At 36.5% G+C, this 20,859-nt stretch overlaps 1 protein-coding gene across 3 annotated transcripts in view; it reads right to left on the bottom strand.

The window, feature by feature from the left end:
• nlgn4xa (neuroligin 4 X-linked a) overlaps positions 1-20,859 on the bottom strand; it is a 75,488-nt gene that overhangs the window by 7,465 nt on the left and 47,164 nt on the right. For all 3 annotated transcript variants that reach the window (XM_043249805.1, XM_043249809.1, XM_043249819.1), the window contains 2 exons: positions 7,538-7,723; positions 3,106-3,895 (listed from right to left, as the gene is read on the bottom strand). In XM_043249805.1, coding sequence (XP_043105740.1) covers positions 3,106-3,895; positions 7,538-7,723 — 976 coding nt within the window. The remainder of the gene's footprint in view (positions 1-3,105; positions 3,896-7,537; positions 7,724-20,859) is intronic.

Here is a 20,859-nt window from a genome sequence, read left to right as displayed (position 1 = left end):
GGGGATAGTCATTTCTTCACATTTTCCCGTGCTTCCTGGAACTAATATCTGTGTAGAGCCATTATCGTCATTTGTAATGTAATGCACAATACTGGCAATATTTCAGGGCTTGTAAAGCTAACCGGTGTGTCACGCAGTAACAATAAACAACTGAATTGTGCAAGCATTTAAGCAAGAAACGTCATAAAAGAGCCGTTTATACCACCTCTTTCAATTCCTATAGAATGACGTGGTGATATTAAGTGGGGTACTAATCTTATTACTCCTCTAAAACATAAAGTGGGGGTATTCTGCCTCTAGAGAGTGATTGACATTCACTTTTTTATGAATAAAGTATTTTTTTTTTTTTTTTTCTACAGCATTACCCAATCATTGATTAAGTGATTCATTTAATTTCACTGTACATGCCGATATATACATGCCCTCCAGCAGGGGAGTTCATACTAAAACCCAAGCAAAGGCTTTTTGCATCCTATTTAGGAGAGGGCTGTTCTTAAAGCACTGACGAATTGGTTTATTTTATTTGCTGAAACAAATCTATGTGTTATTTTTTATAAAGTAAGTTTTATCAGTGTTATAAAATGTATAAAGTGCTTTAAAGATATATAGATACGATGTCAGTTGTTTCTTTTATTTTTTTATGTTTGATAAACAAGTTAAAATTGTATACAATTTTATAAAACAGATGCTGAACTGTATTCATCCAAAAATGCAGTGGTTATGTAGTGTTTTTGCATTTAAAAGGACCATTTACTCAAAAATGAAAATTACCTCATGATTTACTCACCCTCAAGTTGTCACAGGTGTATACTTACCTTTTGCAGACAAATCTAATGAGTTATATTTAAAATGCCCTAGCTCTCCCACGCTTTATACTGGCTATGAATGGCTGCCTAGATTTTGAAGGCTAAAAAAATGCATCCATCCTTTGTTAAAAAAAGTGCTCCACGTAGTTCTAGGAGATTAAAAGGCCTACTGAAGTGAATCTATGTGTTTGTGTTTGATCATTGATTCACTTAAAATGCCTTTATTAACCCCCCGGAGCTGTGTGGAGTACTTTTTAATGATAGATGCATTTTACTGGACTTTTTAACAGCCATTCAGTGCCATTATGAATCTTGGAAGAGCCAGGGCATGTTTCAATATGTCTCTGTTTGTATTAATGTAAAATTTATCTGACAATTAAATAACACTCCCTGCACACAGGAAATCAACTGAAGTTTACTTCACTTAACAGCAGAAATTGGCTCTATACCATCACCTGCACTGTCATCACGCACAGACAAAACTTACTACAGAAGTGTGAAGGTTATTCAGCCATAATCTTGAGATTAGCGTAGTAGTCACATAATGCCCTTTTAATGGAACATGTATATCCCTTTCGAACTGGAATCATGTCGAGATATCCTGTGATGGCCACTTTGTAGGGCACTTATGACTGAATGGAACAAACCTCTGAAGCGAGAAGACAAACGTATACAAAATGTGGAGAGTGAGAGGTCACAAAAACCAGGATTAAGAACCACTGCTATAGAACATTACATTAAAAACAACTATATTGTTTCTCAGTGTCCTCTCTCTCTCTCTCTCTCTCTTTCTCTCTTTCTCTGTGTATACAAAAGTCAATAGCGTTCAATGTTGTTTTGGACTCCATTGACTTTTCACAGAACAAGTAAAGTAATACCGGATTGGAACAACATGATAGTGAGTGGCAAAGATTTCCATCTATCCATTTCAGCTTTTTATCTCGTGTCTGCTGTTGATGCATAATACAATGTGCATGTACAATATACCTGACCCATAAAATCCACAAAGGAAATGTTGAGACTTGACATCCAGAACACCAACGTATATTAATTTTCCTCAGGGATAGCATTAATGACTCATGTCTTGCCGTCTCCAGGCTGAGCACCCAAGCTTGACGACCATTGCAACAAAAGAAGGCTACAAATGAGACAATACGTTCTACACATTTCCCTCCGCGTTATTTATTCGCCCTGTTTTTTTGTGGAAACACTCAGAGAGGCTGATATCACCGCTGGAGTGTTTACCAGAGGCTGGAGTGACTCTCTTGCAAAGCGAGCATTCTCCAAGTGCTGCTGAAATTGCTTTCGTTTTTCCTCCTCTGTTTTAAAGTACTCGAGCTGAGAGAAACACTTAGCCAGCGGAGGGAGAGCAGCCTGACGTGAGGGACTGATGAGCCTGCCAATCTATCTCCTGACACACAGGTATCACCTGGAGTGGTGCCAAACAGCAGCGCCTGTTCTGCCTATAAAGGGCGAATGGAGCCCTGAAAGTATGAGGGGGCCCCAGTCACTTATATTTGAAGTAGGTTCGGGATGAAACGGGCTTGCCCTGAGTGCAGTGATGCTGTATGGGGAAAAGGCTGGAGAGAACCCCATAACTAAAGAGGCTAGTTAAAAGCAGGTCTGATGCCATTAAAACAATCATCTGACTGAATCTGTCTTCAGAATTATGATATGTGAGGAGACAGCAAAGGCCACTGAAGGTTCTTTAATCAAAACCATGACTCATTTAGGACAAGTTCCCTAAATAGAATGTGATGTTCCACATTGTGTGGTCTGAGGCAGTTAAAAACAACCATTCTTTATAAAGACTCTTAATCTTAAGAAATCTTAATGAAGATCTGCTAAACATGCTGAAATGATCAGGTAAAGAAATGTTTAAGTGCTACTTAATAGGCCAATGACAAATGTCCAACATCAAAGAAAAACAATAAATTACACATTTAAACAAAAATGTAATTAAATGACAATATAAATAATAAAAATCTAAAGTTTTGATTCTTATTACCCCACGTCTGCAAATTGCATGTACCGATATGGAGGTCACTAACATCTCTGTGTTTATTACATTATCTGTTTGTTCTGTTTTGTACATCTGGGCATTGCAGACATCATGTGATCTATGTGCACGAATTGCATATAGTCATTTGGTTTGATTATCATTAGTATAATTACATTTCTGCTACAAATAACATAGTTAAGCTATGGCTAGTAAAGCAAAACTAGGGTTCATTTGTGGTTAGTGTTCAAATAACTATTCACACATATCAGAGATAACAGATAAAATGCTTCAACTTACCCAGTTTTTGCAAAATTCGTCCAGTAAGTCATTACCACTGCTGAAAGCATGACATCGTTCTTGGAGAAATTACAGTTAAAGAGATCTGTGGGGCCAATCATGGGAATTCCAAACACATAAGGCACCTCGTCTCCATGTGCTGAATCCGACCAGCTAGGTTTCATTTCGCTTTGACAGTGGTGGTAGAAAGCATAAAAGTATGTTGGAGATCCATACTGAGCGTGAAGGTCTGCCGTAGCTACCGCTGGCGCCACCCATTGGTGATCAGTAAACAGCGCAACTAGAGTCTTCCGCCTGGTCTCTGGGTTCTCCTTGTCAGCCCAGTCAGTATACATGAACTTGATGGTTTCTCGAAGTGTGTCCTTGCCCTCCGGATAACCATAGAGGTGGTCCACAAAATCAGACACAGCAAAGTCAAAGTCGTTTGCAGAGACACCATCCTCACTGTCCACGATGCCGTCCACGAATTTAAAACCCTCACCCTGGTTGACTCCCAACATGATGTCATAGTTGAGGAACTCTCCCTGTTCCATCAGAATTTGGGGGTCGTCGGGGATGACATCGCCATCGATGACTGGACCAAAAGCAATGTGATACTTGGCCTGCGTGATGTACTGTTCGATCAGCTCCTTGTAGTTTTTGTTCTGTAGACATTCCACCAGATCTATAGTATCTAGCATATTGCAGCCCACCTTCTCAGCTAGTATGCGGGTGTATTTGGCTGGCTGGTAGTTGACGGCCCAGCTTGACAAAGCAGTCCCACTCTGGATGATGGCTTTCTGAAATAAATCTGAAAATAAATAATTTAAAAAAAACTATTAAGTAAAAGATTATTTAACTCCAACATTTAAATTGCTTAGTGTACGCCATGTGTAGATTAAGCTCATTTAAGCTTCTACAAGAACCAAAGAGTTTTGTTTGCATATCAAGCAAGTACAGCTAAGCTGCCATGAACCATATTTGATGTGCTCTATGTGTGTGTGGTGGTCAGTGCGTATATGCGTACAAAAGCCTAAATTAAATCTATGCATCATATGAATGGATCGTGTCATACATCTTCATAAACTTTATGAAGCAGAAGTTTCATTTAAAATGTTGGCAGGACTTTAGTGTAGGAACCAGCACTCACTATTAACTGATTATTATTAGATTATTGGCTATTTAATAGTACTGTTTAATAGTCTGTAGTAATAGTAGATATTCTGTATGATAATATTTTATATCCCTAATTATATCCAATAACTAAACAGCTATCTTACTAATAATTAATAAGCAGTAAATGAAGACTTTATCGAGGCAATAGTTGCAGTTAATAGTTTGTTCATGGCAATAATTGCGTGTGACCAAAATATCTTTATTCAAGATGAGGTTTTATATGTTTAGAACAACACGGGAGTAAGTAAATAATAACAGAATTGATTGTGTGTTTGTGTCTGTCCATTTAACAAAAATCAAAGTGAGAACCGAGCATTAATAATAATGAAATTGAAGAAACAAAAAGCAAGGTGATTGTTTATTTCATATCGTATATTACAATGTGCTTTTGAAGACTTCATTTGGACCTGACCAAAAAGGATGAAAGCGCCTTTAGAAAAAGCCTGGGGTCTTTGTCCCTGCATAATATTATATGGGTAAGTAATATCAGACAGTGCCTGACATAGACGCCAACTAATATGCATATGCATTGATGCTGTACCTTTGTCAGCTCAGCCAGCCGTGGCCATAACACGTTGACACAGATTGTGTCCTAGAAAATAGCAATACCTCAGGGCACGGATCTCGCTGGACTGAACCGAGGATTCAGACGCACTGACACAGAGTGAAAAATAGCCTTCACTCAAGTTTCAAATTTCAAAAAGACGCCACTACTGTCAAGAGTTTTTTTAAATGCATTGGCCATTAAAAATATTAGTCAATATCAATCCTAGACAATGGAGCTTAGCAGACCCTTCCCATAAAACAAAGACAGGTTACTCATAACTAGGTTAAAGGAAGTCCAAATCAAACCCAGATGCATGAAGGCTTTACTAGGCACATTGAAATAATTATAAATGGAAAATGGAAATAACAGCAATTTCCTTAACAAAAAAGAAATAAGTTGTTATTTTATAGATCGATGTATTTTATTAACACAAAAATTATTATATATTATTATTAATATTAGATTTTTTTGTTGTTGTTGAAGAAAAGAAAGAAAAAAACTGTAGTATGCCTGGCATGCATCTGAAGACAAAGGGCTCGGGAGAGTAGCGGGTAACAAGTGAAATTAAATGCCCTTCTGCTTGTTTTACAATTTACATTATGTAATTCATTCATAAATCACTGCCGACCTTTCAGACAGAACACCAGGAGGGAACTGTACATCTTGTCCTGTTATTTTGATCAAATATGGCACTTCCTTATTTGGGGTTGTGTTAGTGTTAGAGTAACTGTAGCCAGAGGTCATTTGATCCATTACTAGATTTCGTCTGCTATCTAGCCAGGCTGGACATTGAATGTAAAATCTATTTTTATAGTGGGACAATTGAGTTCCAGATGAATGCCTTGTAGGGGTTGTTGTTGCAATGAAAATTATATGCAGCCAGGCACACTGGAACCAAGGGCTTTTGGTACATAGAAGATCTTTCAATAGGGGATTGTGTGTTTGTTGTAAATGTAAATAAATAATGGTTTTTGAAGCTTAATTTTGTATCAGAGAGAGAAAGAGAAACAAAAAGGAACATAATCAGTTTTCTCATAATTTGTCATAATTACAATTTAGGGCATGACTTGTATGTATGGTATGTATCCATGGATTTATGTATTTATTTATATTATTTATATTAATAGTTGTCCTGGCTCTGTCAAGCTTTACAATGACACAGGCAGATGTTTTTTGTTCAACAGGTCAGAAGTTGTCAAATGCGTATGCATATTAAAATGTACATCACATGGCTTGGGGGGGGGGGAATGAAGACATTATGAAGCTTAAAAGAGCCAGGATTATTTTGATTCATTTGAAAGAAGAGGTCTTATACATCTTATTACTAGACAGTGACTATGCATGGACTCATTTAAATTTTTGGGTAAACTAACCCTTAAAAATAGTTTTTGTTGTCTTTGCTGTTGTTGTATTTATTTATTTGTTTATTCATTAATCCATTCATTTATTCACTCACTCATTCATTCATTCATTTCTTCATACACTTATTTATGTTTATGTGTACTTTGATTTCACAAGGCAGCATTTCTAAATGGACCAACATTTGTTCAAATGCCACTGGTCTTGCATCAGGTGCAGCAGCTTTCTTTTAAAATATTAGTTATATTTATTTATGAGTCTGAACACAAATTAAGGCTATATCAGGACAGCAGTGCTTCACTAAACCTGTTTCACAAAGAGCAGTATTTTCAGATAAACAGAGGGTGTATTGATTATGAATTGCAGTGATGCAATAGTCCACCGATTCCACCTCATCTGTGCTGCAGGTTAACTGATTCATTCTGCTAGCCAGACAAACAGAGCTTTCCTTCATGCAGCAGAATTCATGCATAAAGATATGGGTTCTTTCATTTGCTGGTTTAGATTGCCATCTTTCCAGATGCATATCAATTTAGAGTTTGTCTTCAATCAGGCCCAAATGATTGTTTTGGTGACAAATCATGAACCAAGTTGAAAACGGCCTTAAATGGAGGGTTCACCCAAAATTTATTCACACTAATGTCATTCCAAAATTGAGTTTCTTTCTCATGTTGAACAAAAAAGAATGCTGGTAAGCAAACAGTTGATGGTCCCCATTGATTTCCACAGTATCTCTTTCCCTGCTATGAAAATCTATAGGGACAAACAACTGTTCGGGTTTTTCAAAACATGTCTCTAAATTATGATAAAATATTATTTTTTGGGTGAACTATTCATTTTTTTGTTTGTTTTATAATCGTGACTTTAGTACCAACAATGACTTTGCTTTAGATATTGAGATACATCTCTCAAGACCGGATTCACAGACAAGGCTTACTAAACCAAGATTAGGCCATAGTTCAGTTAGAACATTTAAATAAAACTGCATTACTGGTGTGTAAGCCAAAAAACAGTCACTAACATGTTTTAAGATAATTCAATGCAAGTTTCTTTCAGTTGAAACAGCTCAGATTTACATTTGAGTCTAGAATTAGGTTTGAGCCTTGTCTGTGATTATGTAATTATGATTACGCCTCTCTATTGTGTCTTCCTTTTTTCGTCATTGACATTTTATCTCGTAATTGCAACTTATCGTAATGTGTGCCACAACTGTGACTTATATATTTCACAGCTAAAACAGCACATATCTCACTCATGACTTCATTCCTGATTTTATCTCACAATTAGCTGATTTGGTCGGAAATTAGTTCCCAAACAATGTTCTGTTAACACTGTACTATATCTAATTGTGTATTACAAAATGCTTGTTACCTTCTGAATAGTGTGACAGGGTCAGCAAGCTAACACAGGACGCCCCGGCTCCTGATCCAAATATAGTCACCCTTTTCGGGTCGCCTTTGAAAGCTTGGATATTCTCTTTGATCCACCGAAGTGCTTGGATCTGGTCCAACAGCCCATAATTCCCTTTGGCTGCCTGGTCACCTGTACTCAGGAACCCTAGTGAGACACACACAAAAAAAAAAATGCATTTAGAATAATTCTCTGAAAGTTTTTAAAGGCATTACTTCAAATTAAACCATTCCTATTTACCGTCAATATTTTAATTATGTTTTTTTTCTTCCATATAACCCTTTTATTTCTCATAGATATCTGTGGGCCATTTGATTTAAACTTATTTTCATTCCGATTGTCTTTTGCTTGACACACTGTACACAAAAGAATCGCTGCACTTGACATCTGAATAGGGAGAGCACAGAATTCTAAAAAGAGATCCTTAATGGCATGTCTTGGTTACTTCATGTTAAGGTCACTAATGGCTGCCCTCAAAACCCTCTCATTATTTACCTTAGGACCCAATCTGTCCCGCTAGCCTTTCACTAAAGTCATCATTGTAAAGAAAGAATCAAAAAGGCACCACTTCTGGTGCAAGAGACATGCTGTTAAGGCACAGAGGATGGTTCAAGGTTACATTTTAGACTCTAATAGGGTTATTCGACCGTCTTTATGGAAAAAGGCTGAGGTTACATCCATGTTAATTGATGCAATTTAGATACTCATTCAAAGTTGAATGTGGATGTCCTCGTAATTTCAATTGGGTTAAGGGTAGGGCCCTCAAATGACATGAAAAAGATGGCTTGATGGCATCTTTCCACAGAGGTCTCGGTTTGGATAAAAGCTAGATTCTAATCAAAATTAACATTCGGATTGCTAAAGGAAGGCAGTCCTTTCTTCTTAAATGGTGATTTGTCTTTAGGAATTGTTTGACAAAATCACTTCTTATTTGAGGAGACACTACATCAAAGTGAAAATATACAGCAACAGATATTTCCTAAAAGACTTTTTAAATAATCCCCATTGCTCCGATCGGCTTACGGTAAGCGTGCCAACCTTTAACAGGCTTGTCAATGTGCACAAAATCACAAACAGGTTGACAAATTAGCACACTGTCTTAAACCCATTAGCAAGACCCGGAAAAGCCTCAGGGGTGTCGATTCTGTTCCTTTGCCCGGTCTTGGATTTCTGACTCTGGCCTATGGCAAAGGCACTTTCCTCGAACACACGCTTAGGGGCTGGTCCCAGACAGCGCTGGACAAATAGGATGAGAAGCAAGGGAAGCAGGGCTAGCCACTGTGGCTTTTTGATAGAGGGACAGATCCAGTTGGTCATGCCTACACAGAAGGGGCTTGCTGTGGGAGAGGGATTACAAAGCCCAGGACAGCATCGCTACTGAAGCTCAACTGGATAACCCAAGGCCATGGTCAAATACACAACATCATCATGGCAAAGTGGGAAAAGAAGCCAGAGGAATTCTGCGAGCGCATTTTATTGTAGACTTTATAGAAATGTCCTTGTAAAACACACTAGAAGATATGCTTGCAGATAAAGAATCATTCATATCAAAAGGAATATTGCTGGCAGTGTGATGAGGCACATCTGGTGCACACTGCACCTCGTCCACTATTGTGTGTCTGCTATCTGTGAAACAGTCCATTCACTAGGTATTCTTCAAAACCACTTCTAATCCTGACTTATTGCATAGACTTTACAATGACTCTAGATTGAATCAGTATATGGACCGTAAATGACTTACATCATAATTCCCTATCAACTAAATGTTAATACTGTAACTTTCACTATTTAAACCACTTTAAAGGGATTACTTCTAACCTGCAAAAAGTGGAAAAGGGCTAGAAAAAACAAACAAATAAAAATAATAATAATAATATTTATTATGAATTTGATGTAATTATTTAAATGTCAAAACTGGTGCTTTAATTTACAATTAATTAAAATAAAAAAAATCGTAAAAAAAATAAATAAATCTGCTCAGACAAGAAAATGCATGCAGATATTAGGCCTATTAAAACAGTACATTAAAATTAATTGGATTAATTGTTAAACAAAGTCCCAAGATGCACTGCATGAATCATAAGAGTAACTTTTCTTTTATTCTCACCAATAGGAAATGTAAAAATGTAAATGCAATAATAAATTGCTTTTAACATACCACAAACAACTCCTCAAGCTTGATTTTATCCATAGCCAGTTTTTTTTGTATGTATTAAATATCATTGTAGTAATATGCCTTTATTGCATAACAAATAAATTTGAAAGCGTTGATGTGAAAACAAACCTGGAAAGAGACGTGAGGATTTACAGAAAAAAATGAGAGATTTTTTAGTGCTCTCCAAAGAATTATTCATAGCATATATCATAAATTCAATCAGGAGAGCAGAGCAAAAATGTGAAGTATATGTTGTCTTTTTTTTCATACAGCAGAGTACAAAGGTGGGGAAAAAAAATTATCAGGAAGAAAATAATGCAGTGGACTGAAAATAATTAGTCTGTGGATACCATTGTTATATCACGTCACGTTAAAAATACCAAGACTTATGTACAGCTCATTCAGGCAAACTGATGTATTAAAATTGTCTTTAATGTAAGTTTCTGATTCTGCTAAGTCTTTTTGGGGGAACTTTTCCAAAATGTTTAGCCCATAATTTAAATAGTAGTAGACAAATTCATAAAAATGCTTATTTATTTATTTACTTTAAATAGTGTCCATATGTAGTTAATGTCAAATAAAAGAGAGTGTGATATTCCAGTCACTGGTCCAAAGAGCAGAATCCGATGCCCTGGTCGAAGGATTAATGCGTGATTTATTAAAATTTGATTACAATTTTAGTCTAGCTCCATGTTCAATCTGACTCCAATTTTTAAGCGATCATTGGATTTAGGCAATATTAATAATTAAAACTATATAAACGAATATATCCATATCTATTCTATGTTAATTTATATATTTGATTATTTTTGAAATCCCATAATGTAAATTCTCCGTTCATTACAGACCTAACATGGCCTTGCTGTTACTGAATCCTCGGAGGCAGACTCACCGGTTCTGACTTGCTCAGCGGATGAAGAGTCATTATAATACCTTTAAGCAAGCACCCCGCGCGCTCATAACAACTTTGGGTACTCCAGTGTGACCTAATCCAGACGCAGATTTGAGGAAATGATAGACTACCCAGTAATCTACTAAAAAAATAATTCAAACGAGATCAGAATATGTCAAATAAAGCAGCTTATTATTAACACAATACAAAAACATCATATTCCCAAAGATGCATACTTGACTTTTAAAAGATACATGGTAGGAAGTGTGTGAATACACTTATTACCGCGGGCTCATTCTGACTACTGAAGGTCCCGACTGATTTGCAACTTTCTTTTAAATACCCAGACCAGAAGAAATCTTCAGATCGGTTGTAAAACCAGAAAAGACCTTTTAGTTTTAGTTCCCGTGCTCCAGGGTCGCACTGGAGATACACTAACAAGGATTCCTGAAGAAAGCCACGCCCCCTCCTCAGCAGAACACGATTCTACAAGTTTTTAATCTTTCTCATAATACAAGTGACTACTGTGAATTTACCAGACCTTTAAACGACACCAACCATACAGGGCTTATGATCATGGACTCTTTAGATACAGTAGATGCGTGAAATAGCTATAATAACCAGAGTTGCTGACACTGGACCAGAATAGGAGAAAGGGATAAGCAAATAGTCTTTCTCCCAAATCTTTCCGCCAGATTAGGAAGTTTGTTTCTTTCATTGCAGGGCATGTGTGCTGCGAGATTGCTGAAATTTTGGCTTCACGAGGAATTCATTTCATCAGGAAATCAATTCGCTCTTTACAAGAATGTTTGTTTGCGCGCTGCCTGTGTGTGTGTGTGTGTGTGTGTGTGTGTGAAAGATTTCAAAAAAGGATGTACAAGTCTTTATTTGGTTTGGCAGGAAACATTTGAAAATGGCATTTGTGGCAAACTGAAAAAAAGTAATTGTATTTCACAGCATGGTACACCATAATAAGAGCCCGGATCCGAAAACATTCAGCGTGAAAGCTGCAATAAAATGCTGACAATAACAGTAGAACCATCATGTAAATTCGGCACTTTTCTGTTGCCCTCCTTTTTCTTTTTTTTTCAGTGACAGTGCATCTTCAGCAATGTGTTTTACTGCGGACATCAATGGTACACGCACGTAATATTAACACCTGCTTAATGCGACATGTCCTTTTCTCTTGACAGACCAAAGTATTACATTAATATCTGGCCACAGGATGTGGACAGTTTTGTATTAGTGTCGGGATGGACACGGAACATTCAACAAGGATTGATGTGGTTTCTGGTATGTTGTTCAAAGTAAGACCCTTGCTAATCCTTTGCTGTATTAAATGGTGAAGCCAGCGAGAACGGCGTGCTGAAATGTAGGTCACCCCTCCAAATACTATGGAGAGATCAGAAGGCTGAGCGACGGTGACAAAAAGATCTCGCCGGGCTCACAGCTAGCTGCTGTCACTAAAACACTTCCAAATGTATCCCTAACACACCTCAGCAGGATGTATGGAAGGGAAGGGAGCTCACACTGATGTCACCCCAGCGATTATACACCAGTAACAATCCCCGGAGCAGTCTACGGCGACAGTTATGTCTTCTAGGGGAGCGATAAATTAAACAGGCATCCTAAAAAAGCGCGACAGGAGAGTTTAGTGGAAAAGATAAATAATAAATAATAAAACAAAATAATAAATAATGGCTAACACATCTCTCAGGATGGAAGACCGTTTGTTTCTTTATTCTGTAGAACGGAGGAAGGAGAAATTAAAGTGATAATATAATCCAATATATATATTGAAACTCCTTATTCACCCTCATGTTGTTCCTAACCTGCATGATTTATTTCATTTTTTTCTTCTGTGTAACCCAAAAGATTAAATGAAGATTAATTTTAAGCAAACGGTTTTTGTACTCATTGATGTGCATTGTATTTTCCAAAGGAAGTCGGTGGGAACTGTTTAGCTACCAACATTTTTAAAGTAACAATAGGAACAACAACAATAATAACAGTAATAATAATAAATATATACATATTTCAATCAACCTGGTCTCGTGATGAAAACGTACTGTGCATATTGAAAACTTTTGGCAAGATGCAAAATGCATACAACTATGTACACTTTTTGCACATATTTAATACGAGGTGTTTACTAGGTGCCACTAAAAAAAAAAAAAAGTTCTTATACATTATATATATATATATAATATATATATATTGATTAAATATAAATATATAAAATATATATACTTTTTCTTTTATTTTAGTATAACACTTTTTGTTTTCACTTTTTTATATACACCTTTTTTTGTTTTCTTTAGTTTTTTTTGGTGGGTGAACAATTCCTTTAACACACCAAATTTAACTAAGGATTAAACTATTGTGTGAAAAATAAACAACACCAGCTTTGGCTCAAGCAATCAGCCAAAACTAAACCTCAGGAATTTAATGTAACACAGTCACGTAATCTTTTATGTACCTTTTATACTGGCCTGTAAGAGGATAGATGTAGGCAACCATAAACCATACAGATAAATCTCAGCAGAGAAGGACAGCAGCATAAAGGATAAGAGAATAAAGTAATACCTAGGCTTAATGAAAAGTTTCAAAATATTCTATGTCGATGCATTACATCGTCTTCGTTTTTCGGTTTTTCGACAGACATACTTTTGAACGAAACGGACAAATTTTATGTAGTTTCTTTATTTGGTCAGGACACGCTAGAAATAGTTTGGAAAGCTTTGAGTCTGTGGTATTGATATTAACAATTATGTCAGATCCAAGTGAATAGTCGTAAGGGGGAAAAAATGTCACCCTCGTGACACCCTCTAATTTTATAACGGAATAATAACAGTCCCGTTTGTCAAAACTTGTCTTTAATACCAAATCCTCCCTTTGTCTTTAATACGTGCATTCAGCAATCATTAACTAATGTTGCTTAATCAAAATATGCAAAGACAGCAAGAGAAAGAAAGATTAAAAGGAAAGAAAGCCGCATTCTGACAGGCTGATGGTAATAGTGTCTAATTGTGCTCACTGTCAGGAAGATAATCCCTTTGGCTCTGAGATGAAATGTTAATTTTCAAAAAAGGAGATGTGAGAGAAACAGTCTGGATTAGCTCAATTGAGGTCAGGTCACGCACATGCACCGTACCGGGAATTTTATTGGAGATTTTATTGGTCAATTTCTTTTCGTTTCCGAATGACGTCAAAAGAGCGGTAATGAAGTCCGGTACGCCATCTCTAAGGTGCAGGTGGCGGTTATAATGACCGCCATTAGGGCTGATGGGAAATTAACCTCAGTCCATCAGCTCCCATCGCTGCATTCACACTAGACCTCAATCTCCAGTTGAGATGATGCAGTATCCATACAAATCTATTCTTGGTAAATTATTGTTTCTGGGGGAAGTGATATCGGCCAAAGCTGAGACTGGCAACCGGAAGAAACCAGAACCATCATAGCTGAGCCCAGCAGGGACAGACTCTAAAATAACCGAACTCTTAGTCACCCTGGATAAAAGCGTCTGCTTACTTACATAAGCAGATGCTCATCGACATGTTTGTAAAGGGAATTCTACTACAAGATGTGCGAAACATGGATACATTAGAACACGTACGAGTAGTACACAACAAAATAGAGTCATGATTTATGCAGCTTTTTAGACTTTTAGATTTTTAGTATGATTTTTAGTGTAATGAATTGACGTTATAGGGTTATTAACTGAAAATCTTTCTTGATTCTTTAGCTTTTTTAGAGAAGTAGAACCACTGAACCACAAAACAGAACCGCTGTTATGTTAAATAATAGTTCTATTTAGTCGAGTGAATCAATAACTGATTAGTCCAGCCGTCCAGTTTAATTCACTCAAAGATATGGTCACAGATTAGATTTTTTTTTTTAAACCTGTACGATTCTGTGGAAAAGGAAATGTTTGTGTGATCCGCAAAAGGAAGACACTCGCTCCGGTTTGAAATGAATGTCTATATGCAAGCATTTTATTTGCGCTATTCATTTTAAATGTGTGGCTTCAGAAATGATTTATTTATTTTCATAGTGCTTTTGCATTCTTTTTTTTGACACTTGAAAGTTCCAGTCCCAATTTAGTGCAACTCCAGGAAAAAATAACTAACAACTAGAAAGAAATATAATCAATTAAAAGACATAATAAATGAATAAACAAGTAAAAAATACTTAATATAATGCTAATTCAAGAAAAGATCTAATAATAAATCATATGCATGACTAAAGATTTGAAAATTATTATGTAAACAAATGATTATAAATTAATCAAAAGACATACAAATAAAAACACATATAATTCTGAATCTAAGGATCTTTCACCCACCACTTTTTCTTCTTTTAAAGACGTTCGTGTCGCACACACACATGCACAGACTCACACACAACTGAATTAAGATTGACTGAAACGCATGTGAATTTATGTTTCAGCAAAGATGCACATAAATAAATCATGTCTTGCAGATTATTTTTATTCATCTGGAGCATCGAGCAAACAAAGCTATAAACACGTGTCCTCAAAAGACACTCTTTTTCTGTCTTGTTTGATAAAGAAGCTCCTTAAAGGGTTTGCTTGACATTGCAGCTCAGTTTCTTTATCTGTGTGTTTCAAGCCTAAACAAGTAAACAAAGCTTTATAAGTCGGAGCGGATACTGGGAGAAGGGTTCTCGCGATAAAAATAAATAAAATAAAATGAATAGATAAATGTATACATTTAAAAGAAAACATTTATTCATTTCTGCATGTGTTTTTTTAGATTTCTTACAAATACATTTTAGTCTTCTCAAACCTTAACCATGATCGCAATGAATCAAATCCGTCAAACAAAAGATCATTAAACAGTCCTTTCTACCATTAAATTTGCTTACTATTTCCATAAATAATGCACCCAGTGTCATCACAGATATCAGGAGGAACCTCAGTGGGTTTATTTACCAAAGCAAACCGCTATTTACAGCTTTGGATTGCATTCAATTTGTGCATCTAGTGAAAGCTGCATGTATTAACACGCTGGTTATACAATAACAGCTGTGTTACTGTTCTCACTCCAAATGCCACAGTTAAAATAAGACTCTGACCAATACTCAGTCCTGCTTTTTTTTTTTTTTTTTTACTTACTTTCTTGCCTCTCGTTGAGATTACGTAAACTGCAATCTGGCGCAATATTTGGTGAATGTTTATGTAAAAATTTTAATCAAATGGTTTACGCCACTGGCTCTGAGTAAACAACTGGATTCAGTCTGTCACTTTGGACTTAATGTAGAACTGTGCCGTCAGCCTGAGGTTCTGTTCTGATGATACGCTTGCAGGATGTCAGACTGCATGATTTAGATAATTTATGACTCTCGCTCTCAAATGAGAACTTCAGCTAATTTTTGGAAGGAATAAAAGCACTGGTTATACCGTTCCTGTAGCTTGTTTCATAAAGAATTATGCCACTTATGGTAATTGTCTAGCCGTAAGTGTTTCTGAGCCTTCCTGTTTGTTATTTACATTTCAGAGTTACAGCGCGCTATCTTCCCTGACTCAGTTGCAATTGAGTCAATCTGTCAAGTTGCAATTGAGTCACTCTGTCACAATGTTCTTTCACGACTAGGAAAATCTGGAGAAACATCTTTGTGAGTCTATCGTGACTATGGTAGAGATGTATTTATTTCCACCATCAGATAAAAAAAAGAAACCGAATATATCTCTATGCAAGTTTATATTTCACTATTATGACATCTCACAATTCTGAAAAAAAAAGAGACTAAATTGCATCCTGTGGTGGAAAGAAACTTCCCTAGAGAGATCTCTAGACAGATTTCTCTATAAAACATAATTTTCTAAACTAAACAGCATCTAAAGAGTAATTGAGAAGCTACAAGAGTCACACACTGTACGTTCCCTACATTAAAACAAATGCAAGCAAAAGTGATTTGCTTTATGGAGATGTAAGTGTCAGTCGATGGAGCAACATAAAATAGTGCTCCAGCACACCTATTGCATAAAACACAGAAGCACAGCGATTAAAATGAGCATGTGCAATTATCAGGGAGTCTGTCTGATGTGTGGTGGAATCGCCATCTGTTCTTTATTTAGTGAGAATTGTGCTGGTGAGATAGTGTCTTTTCTACCACGAGCGCCGATGTCTGTCTGTTGCATAAAAGGTTAGGATTTTGCAGGGAAAATGCCCCAATTCTGTAACTTAACATCTTCAGAGTAAAAAGAGAGAGAGAGAGAGAGAGAGAGAGAGAGAGAGAGAGAGAAAAATAAAGATACATACACTGGCTGAAAAGTCCAACCAGTAAAAAGGCTTTTATTTCGCTTGTTTCTACACACATTTAATACAATTTCATTATATTATGAGCATAATCGTTTGGGTAAAACAAAACAAAAAAAACATTAATTCATGTATGCTTTGCTTCAGCCACTTGAGCTGGCATAGACTGATTTCCAAAATGATTAGATTTTTCTTGATTATTTTGCGTTTCAATGAAAGCAAAAACATCTTTTGTTCATGTGCCTATTTCATTAGTTATTAAGAAAACAAAGTGTAATATTTTAGTTATTTCTTATTTTTCTTAATAGTAAAACATTCTGTGTATTTCTTGGTTTAAATTAGTTTTTAAAATACCCGTTTTTCAACGTGGTCTTGTATTTTCGGTATTCCTTAATACGCGCAGAGAAAGGGATATTTAGGTAGTACCTCAAAGCACCATGAAACGAAATCCCAGTTCACTGATCAAATTGCATTATTCATTGTAAAGCCTGGAATTATAGTGAGCTGCATGCATTTCAGATGAGTGCACATGGATGACTGTCCGCCTGAAGTCATTCGAGGTCCATCTATAAGCAAGGACTCCTGCCTCTTACAGCCTGCCATCTTTCCTTGTTTCTTTAAATAGTGGGCACTTTCGTGTGCTAAACTCTCAAAATTCCTGGAAATGTCCTGATATAAGATCTCCTGTAATAAAAAGCTAAAAGTGTATAGTCTTGACAGTTTCCTGCTGATTAAAAAAATAAATAACTAAAACAAATCCTACAACCCTAAAAGTATACATTTATACAAACTAGAACTCGTGCAAACCAAACTGAGCCAACCATTATCATTTCATCTATTTATTTGTTACTTCATGAGCTAATGGGTAACTGTTTTTATTGCATTTGCCATAGACGCGTTTAAAAAGACAAAAGAGAAACTGATTGAATGGTACTGTTTTTATATTGTAAGTTATATTTATAGCAAACGTAAAGGCCCTTTTACACCAAAAAGCGTAATGAATAAATCTCAAGCTGAAGGGAAAAAAATTCACATGTTTGCAGTAGAATACAGGAAAAAAAAGTTCTCTTCAGCAATGAAAAAAACTTCTACAGTCATTTTTGCTTATTAGTTTGGGTAAATTGGATCAAAGGTCGGCAGCAAAGACATTTGTTAATTAAACATGATTAGATACATTTGTGTTCTTTAACATTTCATTATCAGAATATCAGTAATATTCTGAATCTGTATTTCATTCATTTTGATGAATACTAAATCTCTTTTCTCACGCGTGAGATAAATTAATGTATTTGATAAATACAGCGTATTCCCACAGCGCACATATCGCTTCCGCACTCCTGATTTCTTCCAACATGGAGACAGGAGACTTGTCACTTAATAAATAAGAAAACAAGGTAACTGGCGTCTCACTTGTAAATGATTTACTAGTTACTATATATCATAAATAACGTATGCAAATACCCAATTTTGCTATAACACTAACCATACATACATATTATGCAAGCGGAGGGAAAAATCAAATGTCATGTGGTGCTTTTAGAAGTCTGCTCTTCTAGAAATTCAATTGGTTTATTTTTTTTTAAGTGATTTATTTCTTTTTTGAATTCTTAGTAATAGAACACGATCTGCTCCCATACCATATGGCTACGATCCCTACCTCAAAGGGTTAAGTAGACAGTCCTACGCACAGTCGGATCCCAGTCATTTCAGAAGACTCTAGACAGCTAGGAACCGCTGTGCTCTTCCCCACACAGGACATGACATATGCCTCTCAATTTCTCTCTTTATTTCTCTTTTTGAGTAAAATCCTCAAAGACTCAGTCAAGTGTCATTTGGTTTAAAAGGATATAGTGAGGTAATACATACAGAAGGTCTAGTGTGAAGCGAGTCCTCCAGCTCTAGTCCCTCTGAACCGTGAAGAGTGCAATTGGTTACACATCCTTGGAGCCAGGCTATGCCTCCCATGATCCATTAGCGTATGTTCATTTAATTCTGCCGAGGTAATTAGAATCTATTTGACACCCCTAAGAGAAGGACTGCAAGGCTTGCAGGATCCTACGGTAAAAAATAGCCCTAAAACCGAGGCAAAGTACAGTGCATAACTCTTAATAAGTTCTTACGCAAGTTCAGAAGGAAGTTTATGTTTGTGTGTGTGTGTTTGAGTTAAGAGGTGGTATAACCTCAGACTGCACTCAGTTCGACCAATTTGTGGTGCGAATGTAATTGGATTCATAAATTTATGAATTAATTTCCATAGACGGTTATAAAATTAGCCACTGCATGCTGAATCTTTACCCCTCGCGGGTAGGTGTTTTATCTTTGGCCTCCGAGGCACAAATAAGTAAGTCTTTAATATATGACTCTATTAGACTAAGTCTTGGCAGCATTGTGTAAAAGCAGGATAAGCTTCAGGGGCATGATGTTGTAAAGGACAAAATATTCCCCATCTATCAGCAAAAACCTCAGCGGTAATTGATGGAGTCCTCTTTCTGCTCCACTTCCTGCCATTCTGCCATTGTCAGATAGACATATTTTGATGGATGATGTCTTTTTCTGGACCATGATATATTCTTAACATACTCTGTTTTCTTTTTTCTTTTTTTCCCTTTTCGCTCTGTTTTCTCACACTGGCTATTCTCAAACTGAAGACGTCTCAAAAATGTCTGTATGTATGCACATCTGTTGAATAAAAAAGAAAGAAAATTTTTGAATACCACATGACTGCATTTATTTGAAAAAAAAGTTTTTCGATATTTAATACATCAAAAAAATATGTCAAATGCTTAATTGAGAACCATTGAAAATTAATTATATGCATTAATAATGATAACCACCGCTGATAATCGCAATATCACTGTTTAAGCTTGAGGTTTGGAAACCGCAACTTTCTTTTTCAGGATTCTAAAATGGTCCGAAAGTTTACAGAACAGCATTTATTTGAAATATTTTCACCCTTGATGATTTAAAGCATTCATTTCTTAAGAGTCAGTTTAGGGTGCCTTAATCACAGAGGTGGAACTAGTCTTAGCGGTGTTGTCTAGTCCTAGTAACTCCTGCTGCTTCCTCAAACACCTGCAGTAGCATTTAGAACACGTTAGGTGAGATTGCGTGCACTTAGTATTTATTTCCTCAGAGTTTTTGTCCTTTTCATCTTGGATGAAACTGAAGTTGAGCTTATTGAAATGCATTCTGGCAATGCCTTATCTGTGAAGGATACATGCTATGCTGCTTAAGAGTTCAGCCAAAATGAACATTTTAAAAGGCAGCACAATTTTGTTACCTACCGTTTCAAACAACATTTGTGTCAAGAGAGCGCCTATGATGCCAGCTAGGTAGGTAGATCTGCTGGTTTTGGAACATAATATTCTACTAAAACACTCACATACACTCTGTTGCACAGAATAGAGCTTAGAGCATCTTAGACAGACACTCAAGATGTTTTCTGTCTCCAAACTGTTATCAAAAAAACAAAGATGATTATGCTTTTAGTGGCATCATGCAGACAAATAAAGCAGGGTTTGCATGTGACTGAAATCATTGTAGAGAAGATTTCACTCTCAAAGAAAATTCTGTCATAATTTATTCATCCTCGATGCCCTTCAAAACTTTCATGACTTTCATCAGAATATAAAAGCAGATATTTAGAGTTTTTTTGTTCATATAACTACTCCTACTGGCCGCTCTAAAGCCGATTCAAACAAGCATAAACCGGCATGGGAGGCAGGAGAACTAACAAGCATGTTTCAGCCTCAGGCTGTATAGTGCACCTTTTCAGGCCAGAGAAGTCAGGTTTGCCCTGCACAGCTCTTCCTAGCCTGCCTCTGTTATTCTCACTCACTAACTCCCTGACAGGATGCAAAAAGTATTGCTTCTTAGCTTGCCTCCATCACACTCACCTCTATAATCTGCACATCCATCTGGGTCACAGCACCAATGTATTCGGTCCTACCCACA

This window comes from Puntigrus tetrazona, chromosome 1 (assembly GCF_018831695.1).
Source record: "Puntigrus tetrazona isolate hp1 chromosome 1, ASM1883169v1, whole genome shotgun sequence".
Lineage (NCBI taxonomy): Eukaryota > Metazoa > Chordata > Actinopteri > Cypriniformes > Cyprinidae > Puntigrus > Puntigrus tetrazona.
Note: the sequence above shows the minus strand (reverse complement) of the source record. Positions and strands in the feature narration are given on the sequence as shown.